At 42.4% G+C, this 12,311-nt stretch overlaps 1 protein-coding gene across 3 annotated transcripts in view; it reads left to right on the forward strand.

Annotated features, from left to right (window-relative positions):
• The window catches only part of TMEM230 (transmembrane protein 230), a 13,756-nt gene extending 2,374 nt beyond the window's left edge, over window positions 1-11,382 (forward strand). For all 3 annotated transcript variants that reach the window (XM_023512143.1, XM_023512142.1, XM_012804150.2), the window contains exons 2-4: window positions 1,567-1,687; window positions 2,928-3,050; window positions 9,519-11,382. In XM_023512143.1, coding sequence (XP_023367911.1) covers window positions 1,589-1,687; window positions 2,928-3,050; window positions 9,519-9,659 — 363 coding nt within the window. In that variant the 5' untranslated portion in view covers window positions 1,567-1,588 and the 3' untranslated portion in view covers window positions 9,660-11,382. The remainder of the gene's footprint in view (window positions 1-1,566; window positions 1,688-2,927; window positions 3,051-9,518) is intronic.
• Window positions 11,383-12,311: the final 929 nt, after the last annotated feature.

Below are 12,311 nucleotides of genomic sequence, written 5' to 3' on the forward strand. Positions count from 1 at the left end.
AGGCACCTGTGGTCCCAGCTACTTGGGAGGCTGAGGCAGGAGACTCACTTGAGCCCAGGAGTTGGAGGTTGCTGTGAGCTGTGATGCCACAGCACTCTATCCAGGGGACAGCTTGAGGCCCTGTCTCAAAATAAATAAATAAATAAAAATTAAATAGCTTTGTGATCAAAATAGACTTACTTATTTATATAACTTTGATACTTTATGGAGGAAAAATGTACAAGTTCAAACTTGTTTGGTTTTTTTGAGGCAGAGTCTCTTGCTTTTACCTGGGCTAGAGTTTGTGGTGCAATAATAGCTAATGTCAGCCTTGGAGTCTAGTGATCCTCCTGGCTCACCCTCCCAAGTAGTTGGGACTACAGAATATACCACCTGACCCTAATTTTTCTATTTCTTATAGAGACAGGGTCTTGATGTATCACATAGGTTCATCTCGAATTCCTGGCCTCAAGCATTCCTCCTCTTTGGCCTCCCGAAATGCTTAGATTACAGGCATGAGCTACCATGCCCAGCTAAAATATTTAAAATTTTTTAAGTGTTTTGCTTTAAAATCATATCCATTGTCATTTAAACAAGTGTCATTATTTTACTACTCTTGTCTGTTTTTAATATTTTGATCAATAAACAGATTTTTTTTCTTTTTTTTTTTTGAGACAAAGTCTCAAGCTGTCACCCTGTATAGAGTGCCATGGGTCACAGTTCACTGCAGCCTCCAGCTTTTGGGCTTTAGTGATTCTCTTGCCTCAGCCTCCAAGTAGCTGGGACTACAGGCGCTCGCCACAACTTAGAGGGCTATTTGCCAGGCATTTTTTTTTTTTTTTTTGGTTGTAGTTGTCATCATTGTTGATTGGCAGGCCCAGGCTGGATTCGAACCCACCAGCTCCAGTGTATGTGGCTGGTGCCCTAGCCACTTGAGATACAGGTGCAGAGCCAATAAACCAGATTTTTATTCAGTTTTTTTGAGATAGCTGCAGAAGTAATCAAAAAATAAAGGTACTACTTTCAGTGCTTGGGATGGGGCATGGAGCAGGCATACTGTAGATCTTTTGCCTTAAAGAATGATATCCATCAAAGGGAAACAGTCAAAACACAATATGAGTGTGTTCGATTCCCTGCCCTCTTGCCCCTCCCTACAAGTACGAGAATCACTGGACTATATGCCACTCTTTTTCTTAGACCATACTGTGGTGTCACATGGATGTCTTTTTCTTAGACAGTACTGTGGTGTCACTGGATTTAAGTCACCACTCTTCCACCCAATCTCTGTGTGACTTTGGAAAACTTAGGAGGCAGGGAACCTTGGTGACCAGATAAATTGGGATTTGGTTCTTAGTGTCTTGGTTTTCATTCTGTAAGGACCAACCAAAGCAAATACATAATGATAAAATTTTTACTGTGTCAGAGGGATATCTGGTTCTAAGAGCAGTGGAGCCTAAATTGTCAGTAGCAAATACGACATGGCATCCTATAACTCCTATGTGTAACATCTGAGAGTCATGAACTCATTGGCCATAATGCACCTCTGTCATCTACAGATAATAAAGGGGTTTTTTTGTTTGTTTTCAGAGTATAGCTGTGTCAGTGTGTTATGATGCCTTCCCGTACCAACCTGGCTACTGGAATCCCCAGTAGTAAAGTGAAATACTCCAGGCTCTCCAGTACAGATGATGGCTACATTGACCTTCAGGTAAATGCAGAAGGGAACTGACAGAATTGGCTGTGTGCTTCTGTTGAGTTAGCAGGAGGTGCTTCCCATGGAGGTTTTGCAAACTCTCTTGGGGATTAGAGGGAGCAGCAAGAAGTATACTTAGCTCTGCAACCCTTTTAGGTAAACTTTGCAGGAGGAGACCTTGGCAGGGCAGTTTCAAACCAGTTCCAATATTGCCCATCTCTAAGAATTTCTAGTTATAACATCAGACTCATGTCATAGGTAGTAAGGATTATTTAGCTTATAGAGAAAATAATCAGATTGTATTTTCTTAAGTGAAGTTTTTTTGAGGAACTTAAAAATCTTTGGTAAGTAGAATTTTTTCACCAGTTTTATGTGCACATTAGTCAAAGCCAGTTCATCCTTTAAGGGAGAAACTTACTGCTAAAGCCTGCAGAATGTGGGAATCTTCCCTCTTTCCTCATGTCATGAGATCCAATTTATTAAAGGTATTCTTTCTGACAAACAGTAAGTAAAACACAATAGTAAGTTTGCATCCTCCCTTAAACATTAATGATGTAGTAGTATAGCTTCTCCTTTTGTCTGCTTCCCCTTGGAATATTCTGGTGAATCTAGGGCCAAAGAGAAAGTAATAGGAACCATTTCTTTAAATGTAAATAAAGGAGTAAATTGATGTACTCTTTGGATCCACATTTGAAGGAGAGAGAAAAATAGAGGCTTCCAGCCAGTTAGATCATGGATAGCCATGAGCCAAATCTTAGAAATCTTTTTAAATTTCTTTTATTTTTATTTTTTTGAGACAGTCTTGCTCTGTCACCTGGGCAAGAGTATAATAGAGTGCTATGGCATCATCATAGCTCCCTGTAACTTCAAACTCCCGGCTCAAGCGATCCCCTGCCTCAGCCTCCCAAGTCACTGTAACTACTGGTGCCTGCCACCATACCCAGCTAATTTTTTCTTTTTTTTGTAGAGATGGGGCGTTACCATTGCTCAGGCTGGTCCCAGAATAAGAGTAGAACTAGAAATTAGAAGGGATGGCATTCCCGTAGGACTCCACTGAGTGACGTTAGAGCGGTAACAAGAGCTTTATCTGCTGTGTGTTCTGTCCTTTCTTTCCCAGAGCTGCACTGGGTAGAAGGACATATTTTAAGACACAGGAACCATCAATTGTTTTTCTTAATTATTCTCCCCATTTTAAAATGTCGGAGCTGTGGTATTTTCATGATGTCCTTTCTTGTCTTTTTTTGATCTCTTCCAGTTTAAGAAAAGCCCTCCTAAGATTCCTTATAAGGCTATCGTACTTGCCACGGTCCTGTTTCTGATTGGCGCCTTTCTCATCATCATAGGCTCCCTCCTGCTGTCGGGCTACATCAGCAAAGGGGTAAGCGGACATGGGGAGTGTGCTGTGAGATCTTTAAAAATGTTAGCCAAGCCTTTGTTGTTTTTATATTCATATCTAGTACGTCAGATTTCAACAGAAAGATTTTCTTTTATGTTTTTTTCTCTGATGACAAAACATGTTTTTCTTCCTTTGAGCAACGATAAATTTCCATGGTTCTATGAGAGTTGTGATGACAGATGGGCAAACTTAATCTCTGAGATATTAAGCAGTTTGCCCACTGTCACAGTTTGGAACAGCACAGCTGAGCCTGGCATCCAAGATTCCTAATTGGTAAAAGATTGTAGCTGGAGTAATATTGTATTATCTTAGCTTTGCAGCCCTCTGGTGAGTGGAGAGAAAGAGTGATTCTACTATAGGTCTGGGGTCACTGAGAATCATAAATCAGTCCTTCTTACATTGGGTTTGGTTGAAGTTCCTGTTGAGCTTCGGTATGATACCTTAAAAACCTAAAAGTGGGCTTGGCGCCTGTAGCCTGGTAGTTATGGTGCTGGTCACATACACCAAGGCTGGTGGGTTCGAACCCGGCCTAGGCCTGCTAAACAGTGACAACCACAACAACAAAAAAACGGTGTTGGGCAGCACCTGTGGCTCAAAGGAGTAAGGCGCTGGCTCCATACACCGGAGGTGATGGGTTCAAACCCAGCCCTGGCCAAAAAAACTGCAAAAAAGAAAAAAAAAAAAAAAGCCGGTGTTGTGGAGGGCGCCTATAGTTCCAGCTATTTGGAAGGCTGAGGCAAGAGAATCGCTTATGCCCAAGAGTTTGAGGTTGCTGTGAGCTATGAAGCATGGCACTCTACCAAGGGCAACATAGTGAAACTCTGTCTCAAAAGAGAAACCTAAAAGTAGTGGTACTTCCTCACGGGCTGTCCCGATACACATAGAGTTGCAATGATCCTGAACTGATTCTGACCACAGTTAACAAACAGCAGGCAGGGGCTGGTGGTCACATCACCGTACAGAAAGAATATACCCAAGAGCTAAAATTGTGAGTATTACTGAATTGGGATTAGCATCCAAAAAAGTGTCTGCATATAGTTCTTAAGAAGTGTATTTGCTTTACCTTAGGTTGTGAGTTAATTCATAGCTATTGTGTAGCTACCAGAGGCTTTCTTGGTGCAGTTAAATCTGAGCACCTAAAATCAGGACTGTGTCTTCAGTTAACTGTCATTGAAGCATGCAGTGTTAATCCAAGGGGCATAGTGAGGCCTCTTTTAATGATATAAAAATTGAAAGCTGGCCCAGCACAGTGGCTCATGCCTGTAGTCCTAGCACTTTGGAAGGTAGATATGGTAGAACCACTTGAGGCCAGGAGTTTAAGGCCATCCTGGACAATACTATTTATTTTTATTTATTTATTTATTTTTTTGAGACAGAGTCTCACTGTGTCACCCTTGGTAGAGTGCTGTGTTATCACAGCTCACAGCAACCTCAAACTCTTGGGATTAAGAGATTCTCTTGCCTCAACCTCCTGAGTAGCTGGGGACTACAAGCGCCCGCCAAACGCCCAGCTGTTTTTTGGTTGTAGTTGTCATTGTTTAGCAGGCCGGGGCTGGGCTCAGTGTATGTGACCAGCACCCTACTCAATGAACTATGGGCACCAAGCCAATAATACTATTTTTTTTAAAAGTATTTATAGCCCTGACTAAATCATTATAAAAGCTATCCATGTAACAAAAACATTTGTACCCCTTCAATATTTTTTTGCACATTAATAAAAAGGCACATACAATTAGGTTACACTGTTGGCATTTGTTAGGTAAAGTCCAACTTGCAGTTGAGCCCTTCCCCCTGGAGGTGTGCCACATACTGCTGCATTGTACCTGAGAGATGAGAGCTCACCACTCTCCCTTTCCCATCATCCCTCTTAATTTTTTTTTTTTTTGAGACAGTCTCAAACTTTTACCCTGGGTAAAGTGCCATGGCATCACAGCTCACAGCAAACTCAAACTCTTAGGCTTAAGCAGTTCTCTTGCCACAGCCTCCCAAGTAGCTGGGACTACAGGCATCCACCCTGACACCCAACTATTTTTGTTGTCGTTGTTGCTGCAGTTGTTTTCATTTTAACTGGCTGGGGCCAGGTTCGAACCTGCCAGCCTTGGTGCATGTGGCTGGCAGTATCCCCACTGAGTTACAGGCGCTGCTCAACCCCCTTAATATTTTGAAATTAAAAAAGAAAAACATTTTTTCAGAGAAATGTAAGTCAGGGCCAGGCGCAGTGGCTCACACCTGTAATCCAGGCATTCACTTGGGTGAATTGCCTGAGCTCATGGGTTCAAGACCAACCTGAGCCAGAGCAATACCTCCTCTCCAAAAATAGCCAGGCGTTGTGGTGGGCACCTGTAGTCCCAGCTACTCTGGAGGCTAAACCTAAGAATTTGAGTTTGCTGTGAGCTATGATGCTCACAGCACTCTGCTAAGGGTGAGAACGTGAAACTCTGTCTCAAAAAAAGAAAGAAAGAAATGTAAGTTATATAAAGAATACTGGAGGAAAAATAATTGAAAGCAGACAGAAGTAAGATCAATGCAACAAATATTTCACCATGTAGTTTATATAAAACTACCTTTTTTTTTTTTTTTTTTGGCGGGGCTGGCTTTGAACCTGCCACCTCTGGCATATGGGGCCGGCGCCTTACTCATTTGAGCCACAGGTGCCACCCTCCCCCCTTTTTTTTAGAGACAGAGTCCCACTTTATCACCCTCAGTAGAGTGCTGTGACATCACAGCTCACGGCAACCTTCAACTCCTGGGCTTAGGTGATTCTTTGGCCTCAGCCTCCCAAGTGGCTGGCACTACAGGTTGCCCACCACAACACCCGGCTATTTTTTGTTGCAGTTAGCCGGGGCTGGGTTTGAACGCACCACTCTCAGCATATAGGGCCAGCACCCTACCCACTGAGCCACAGGTGCCGCCCTGTATATAAAACTATCTTATAAATATAGATAAAGATGCTAAGAAATTAATAAAGTCACAGATTCTGTTTTGGGGCATGGAGTTTTTTGCTTTTTATTAACAGACATTTTAAGTAGAAGTAGAGGGAATAACATAATTAACCCCCATGTGTCCACCACTGCATCAATAGTTAAAAATATTTTGCCAATATTGCTTCATCTGGCTTGGTGCCTGTAGCTCAAGGAGCTAGGTTGCCAGCTACATACACTGGAGCTGGCAGGTTCGAATCCAGCCCAGACCTGCTGAACAATGATGACAGCTACAACCAAAAATAATTGCCAGGTGTTGTGGCAGGCACCTGTAGTCCCAGCTACTTGGGAGGCTAAGGCAAGAGGATCACTTAAGCCCAAGAGTTTAAGGTTGCTGTGAGCTGTGGTGCCACAGCACACTACCCAGGGTGACAGCTTGAGATTCTGTCTCAAAAAAAAACCCAAAAAACTAAAACAAAAAATATATATATTTCTCCATCTGTCCACCTAACTTTTTTTCCTATATATTAAATACTATATTTACATCTCACTGGTAAATTTTATTTTTTTTTTAAAGACAGAGTCTTACTTTGTCGCCCTCGGTAGAGTGCTATGGCATCACAGCTCACAGCAACCTCTAGCTCTTGCGCTTAGGCTATTCTCTCGCCTCAGCATCCTGAGTAGGTGGGACTACAGGCACCCACCACAACTCCTGCCTATTTTTTGTTGTTGTAGTTTGTCCGGGGCGGGTTCGATCCTGCCACCCTCGGTATATGGGTCGGGTGACCTACTCACTGAGCCACAGGCTCCGCCCATCACTGGTAAATTCTTAAGTGTGCATTGTCAGGCGGCACCTGTGGCTCAGTGAGTCGGTCACTGGCCCCATTTATTAAGGGTGGTGGGTTTGAACCTGGCCCTGGCCAAACTGCAACAACAAAAAAATAGCTGGGCGTTGGGCGGGCGCCTGTAGTCCCAGCTACTCGGGAGGATAAGGCAAGAGAATCGCCTAAGCCTATGATGCCATGGCATTCTACCCAGGGTGACATAGTGAGACTCTGTCTCTTAAAAGAAAAAACAAAGTATCTTCAATATGTATGTGTAGCAGTTTTACATAACTCCAATGGCACTGTCTTAATAATATTTATCTTGTTGTTCCCCTATTCCTTGTATTTCTACAAGCTTAGATTCAGTGTCTTGCTTAGATTCAGTTTGAGTTTTATTTGTTTTAAGAAGATTATTTTGGTCAGGCAAGGTAGCTCACGTCTATAATCCTAGCACTCTGGCAGGCTGAAGCAGGTGGATTGCCTGAGCTCAGGAGTTCGAGACCAGCCTGAGCAAAAGTGAGACCCCATCTCTACTAAAAATAAAAAAACTGAGGCAAGAGGATCACTTGAGCCCAAGAGTTGAAGGTTACTGTGAACTATGAAGCCATGACACTCGACCCAGGGTAACAACTTGAGACGCTTACCTCCAAAAAAAAAAAACAATTATAAGAGATGTGTATTTGCTATAGCACATTAATTCTCAAACTCAGCATCAAGCAGAATGGCCTGACTGATGGGTTAGCACAGAGATTCTTTTGCTGCACTCACAGTTATTCCAGTTCTGGGGCAATGCCTGTGGCTCAGTGGTTAGTGTGCCAGCCCCATATACCGAGGGTGGCGGTCCCAGCCAAACTGCAACAAAAATTAGCCAGGCGTTGTGGCAGACACCCAGAAACTCAGGAGGCTGAGGCAAGAGAATTGTCTAAGCCCAGGAGTTGGAGGTTGCTGTGAGCTGATGCCACAGCAGTCTACTGGCATGATAAAGTGAGACTCTGTCTCTTTAAAAAAAAAAAATTATTTCAGTTCTCTAGGTCTAGCATGGGGCCCAGGAATTTACAGGGAATGCTAGAAGTACATGGACCACATTTTGAAAATCAGTGCTATAATATTACACTAGGAGGCATGTGATGAATTGTTGGTTTTGTTGTTGTTTTTGTTTTGTTTTAAAGGGTCAGGATCCTGCTCTGTCACCCAGAGCAACTACCTACTACCCACTAGAGTGCCATAGTAAGGTCATAGCTCACTGTAACCTTGAACTCCTGGGTTCAAATATTCCTTGCACGCTGCCTCCTTAAGTAGCTGGAACTACAGGTGCATACTATCACGCAAGGCTAATTTTTCTATTTTTATAGAGACAGGGTCTTGCTGTTGCTTAGGCTGCCCTCAAACTCCTGGCCTCAAGTGATCCTCCTAGCTTGGCTTCCTAAAATGCTGTGCCCAGTGGTAGCCTAATTTTAAATGATATTAAAAGATTCAACCCTGGATCCAGGCACCATCTGCCAATTACAAACTTTCCCATCACCCTTTCCACTAATGAATCCAGTTCTATCATTTTCTGCATTTATCAGCTGAAATACTTTCATAAGGAACTTGCTCAAATCTACCATTTGGTTACCCTAAAGTATAGTGTGTTTAGCAAAGATAGGGAAAAGGCTTATTTCTCTATTTATCCACTTTTATAAAAATATACTTCCAGAAGTGACCAAAGAATTGTTAGTATGGAATGATTTGTTAGTACTAATTTATCATTTTGTTTACATGTTTATGTCTTAATTATAGTTTTTCTTCTTTTTTTTGAGACAGGGTCTCAGGTTGTCACCCTAGGTAGAGTGCTATGGTGTCATAGCTCACAGCAACCTCCAACTCTTGCCTCAGCCTCCCAAGTAGCTAGGACTCTAGGCACCTGCCACAATGCCCAGCTATTTTTAGAGACAGTGTCTCGCTCTGGCTTAGGCTGGGCTCGAACTCCTGAGTTCAAGCATTCCATCTAACTCAGCCTCCCAGAGTGCTAGGATTACAGACGCAAGCCACCATGCCTGGCCTAGTTTTTATTTTTCAAATATAAATTGGCCCATATTTATTCAGGAAGTGTGCGTTAAAGTTACTCGTGTGTCCTTCAAATCTATAGCTTTTGGTAGATTCTGTGCTTTCAGGCACGAGTTATCCCAGGCCTACCTACCTACCTATACATTTCTTGCCCCTGATATAAACAGCTGTTTTCTGGGGAGACGGGGGCCGGGGGAGAATTGTTTTGGTTTGGGGGCCAGGGCTGGATTTGAACCTGCCACCTCCGGCATATTGGGCCAGCACCCTTTTGAGCCACAGGCGCCACACTGTTTTGGTTTGGTTTTTAAGATAAAGTCTCACTCTGTTGTCCAGGCTGGAGTGCAGTAGCATCAGCCTAGCTCACAGCAGCCTCAAACTCAAGGTGCAAATGATCCTTCTACCTCAGTCTCCCAAGTAGCTGGAACTATAGGTGCCCACCATGACAATGACGTCCAACTAATTTTTCTTTATTTTTTCAGTAGAAATGTGGTCCTACTCTCGCTCAAGCTGGTCTTGAACTCCTGAGCCAATCCTCCCACCCCAGCCTCCCAGAATGCTAGTATTATAAGCATGAACCACCATGCCTAGCCTAAACAGCTGTTTTTCTGAGAAAAACTTCTAACTTGGGCTGTACTAATGTTTTTTCTTTCTGCCACCAGGGGGCAGACCGAGCCGTTCCGGTCCTGATCATTGGTATTCTGGTGTTCCTTCCTGGGTTTTACCACCTGCGCATTGCCTACTATGCATCCAAAGGCTACCGGGGTTACTCCTACGATGACATTCCAGACTTCGATGACTAACACCCACCCACCTCAGCCCTGAGGAGAGGAGTTACAGTGGAACTAGACCTAAATTGGAGATCCTGAGCAGAAACTATGGCTAAGGGCTAAGGGATTCTGAAGTTTGTTATGTTTAACAAAACAATGGCCAGATTTTATGGGTCCATCCCAAAGATGTTAACTGAGCTTATTAATTAGCTAATTAGGACATGCTCTGTTTTTCATCTCCTGGCCCTGGCAAAAACTCCTAGCAAGTTTTTCCACAGGAATATGTATCATGGAGCAATGTTAATTATCCGGGAAAACGGGAGGTTGTACTGTAGTGGAAAGTATTGCTACCACCACCACTTTAGAGGTGAATGTTTCTTTTACATAGTCTTCGTTATCAATTTGTTTTTGCAGCACATGGAAGAATGCAGTATGTCTAATTTCTTATTACTAAGTAATTTATTTTTTAAATGTCTACTTATCTGCTACCTTCGTGTTCTAGTTGAAGAACGTGGTAAAATCCAATATCTGTAGTATTTTTTACTTGCTTTCTTATGACAGCAACTGGGAATTTTTTAAATTGCAGAGCAGGTTTTCAAAATTTAAACCCTTTCTCTGTTTACCGATCCTTGGCCAGCTCTGATCTGTATCGCCAGTAGGTTGAACAGCATGTAATTTGGACCATTCATTGTGTCCTGTACAGATCAAGATATTCTGTATATCATGCTTTTTAAAGAATGAACTTTTGGCTATTTCCTAATGAAAAATAAAGGTAGATAAAGGTAATTTAGAGTTTATAACCCTTTTGCCAGCACCTTGTGTAATGATATCATTCTAAAGATGGCAAGTATAGATCCCTAGAAGACTAGATTGCCTTAGGCTGATTGTTTGCTAGCTTGCAAAAAGTGACTTATACTCAAAAATTAAAATGTTGAAATCCAGATCCTAAACTTAAAATGAGTCAACTTTAAACATTTCAGAAGATACTTTTATGATCTTACAATGTCTTAAATCCCAACATTGAGGATTGCCTTTGTTTTCAGGTCACTGGCATGAGTCAGACTCTTCTTTCCAGTCATTCTTTTACTCTAAGGTTGTGGACTTGGGGAGCTAGAAGCTTGGACATTCCATCAGCAGCAATTTAGAAGGCTGTGGGTACAGCAAGTTACGGTGTGAAGATAAGTTTTGCATATGTTAAATTTTAGGTATCTCCTTGATACCTGGGTGGAGCTGTTGAGGAGGTAACTCCAGGGCCCATGTGTATCTGGAGTTCAGGAGGAGTTCTAGACTGGAAATAGAAATCTGGGAGTCAGTATTTGGACAGTGTCTTAGGAGCCATAGGGCCAGTTGAGAGCACCAGTGGAATGAGTGCACGTGGAAGAAAAAGGAGGACTCAGGAAGTGGAGGGCCAGAAAGAAGGTGTCCTAAAGCAGCTTCTGAGGTTAGACGCACTTGGTAATGGGAGGGTGGGCTGGGAGTCCAATACTCTAGAATCCTTGGGCCTTGACGCTGAAGGTGTGAAGTGATATATAAAGTTGGGCAGTGTTTGTAAAACAAAGCTCAGACCAGAAGGTCTCTGCCAAGCTAAATAATTTGCTCCTTGTAATGGTAATGATGCTGCTGGTCAAAAAAATGAAAATGGAACAAAAAGGTATAAAGTGAAAAGTAAACATCTGAGAGGATGGAGAGTAAATGTTTTCTCCCCCAGCTCACCTCAGGTTTCTAACTACATAAACATATATACCTGTTTTTTTAATTTTGGCTCCTTTTGTATGGTTTTATAATTCTCTTCTTTTCCCCTCACTTGATTTTGTATACGTTTCCATACTTGGGCAGATCAGCTGCATCCTCTTTAATGTGTAAGAGTAGTTTCCATCCTGTGCATGTAGTTATAACATCCTAAGAGCAGAAACCAGCTTCCTACCTGGGGAGGAATCCCTTCCAGTGTCCCCTGAGTAATGACCCTTGCTGCTTTATTTGAACATTCATGCTCATAATCTCATTCCAGCTGGCATTGTTAACAGAAGTATCATCCATTAAGCTAAAATCAGACTCCTTACAACTTCTTTATGTAGACTATTACGATGTTCTTTGGTGCTTTATAGAAAATATCTAAACCTCTGAAATAAGAGTAAACATTTCTTGAATTCTTTGCCAGGCATCGGGCCAGGTACTTTTATTACATATTAATTTTATTTTAAACCTTAGAAAAACCTCCAAGTTACGTTAAGATTCTTAGGTTATAGGGTTATATTCGGGATTCAAATTAGGCATAGCCTGAATTCCCTTTTCAGAGACTGGGCAAGTAAAAAAATGAGAGAGAGAGTCATAGGCAGTAAAAGTAGCAGGGTACTTGGTTAATTGTCAAATGTATATTTTACATAACAGCCTCACCACATAGGCCAAACTGTGTGCCCTAACTTTATTAGGATTTTCTCGTTTGCACTATATGCCTCCTTTAGTCATTTCCAAGGCTAAAACTTCTCCCCCGTAGCGTTCTGCATATGGGGGAGAGTGCAGACCCTTCACCATGCTGGTGGTTCTCCTTTGGACGAGCATCACATGGTCAGTATACAAGATACACACTGAGCACTCCTTTTCTGCCAGTACTTGTGAGGTACTGGAAGTATAAGAAGAAAAGATAGGCCTCAGTCAGTGAGCAGCTACACATTGGCCTGCATTTCG

This window comes from Otolemur garnettii, unplaced genomic scaffold (genome assembly GCF_000181295.1).
Source record: "Otolemur garnettii isolate 467f Iridium unplaced genomic scaffold, OtoGar3 scaffold00025, whole genome shotgun sequence".
In the NCBI taxonomy this organism is placed as follows: Eukaryota; Metazoa; Chordata; class Mammalia; order Primates; family Galagidae; genus Otolemur; species Otolemur garnettii.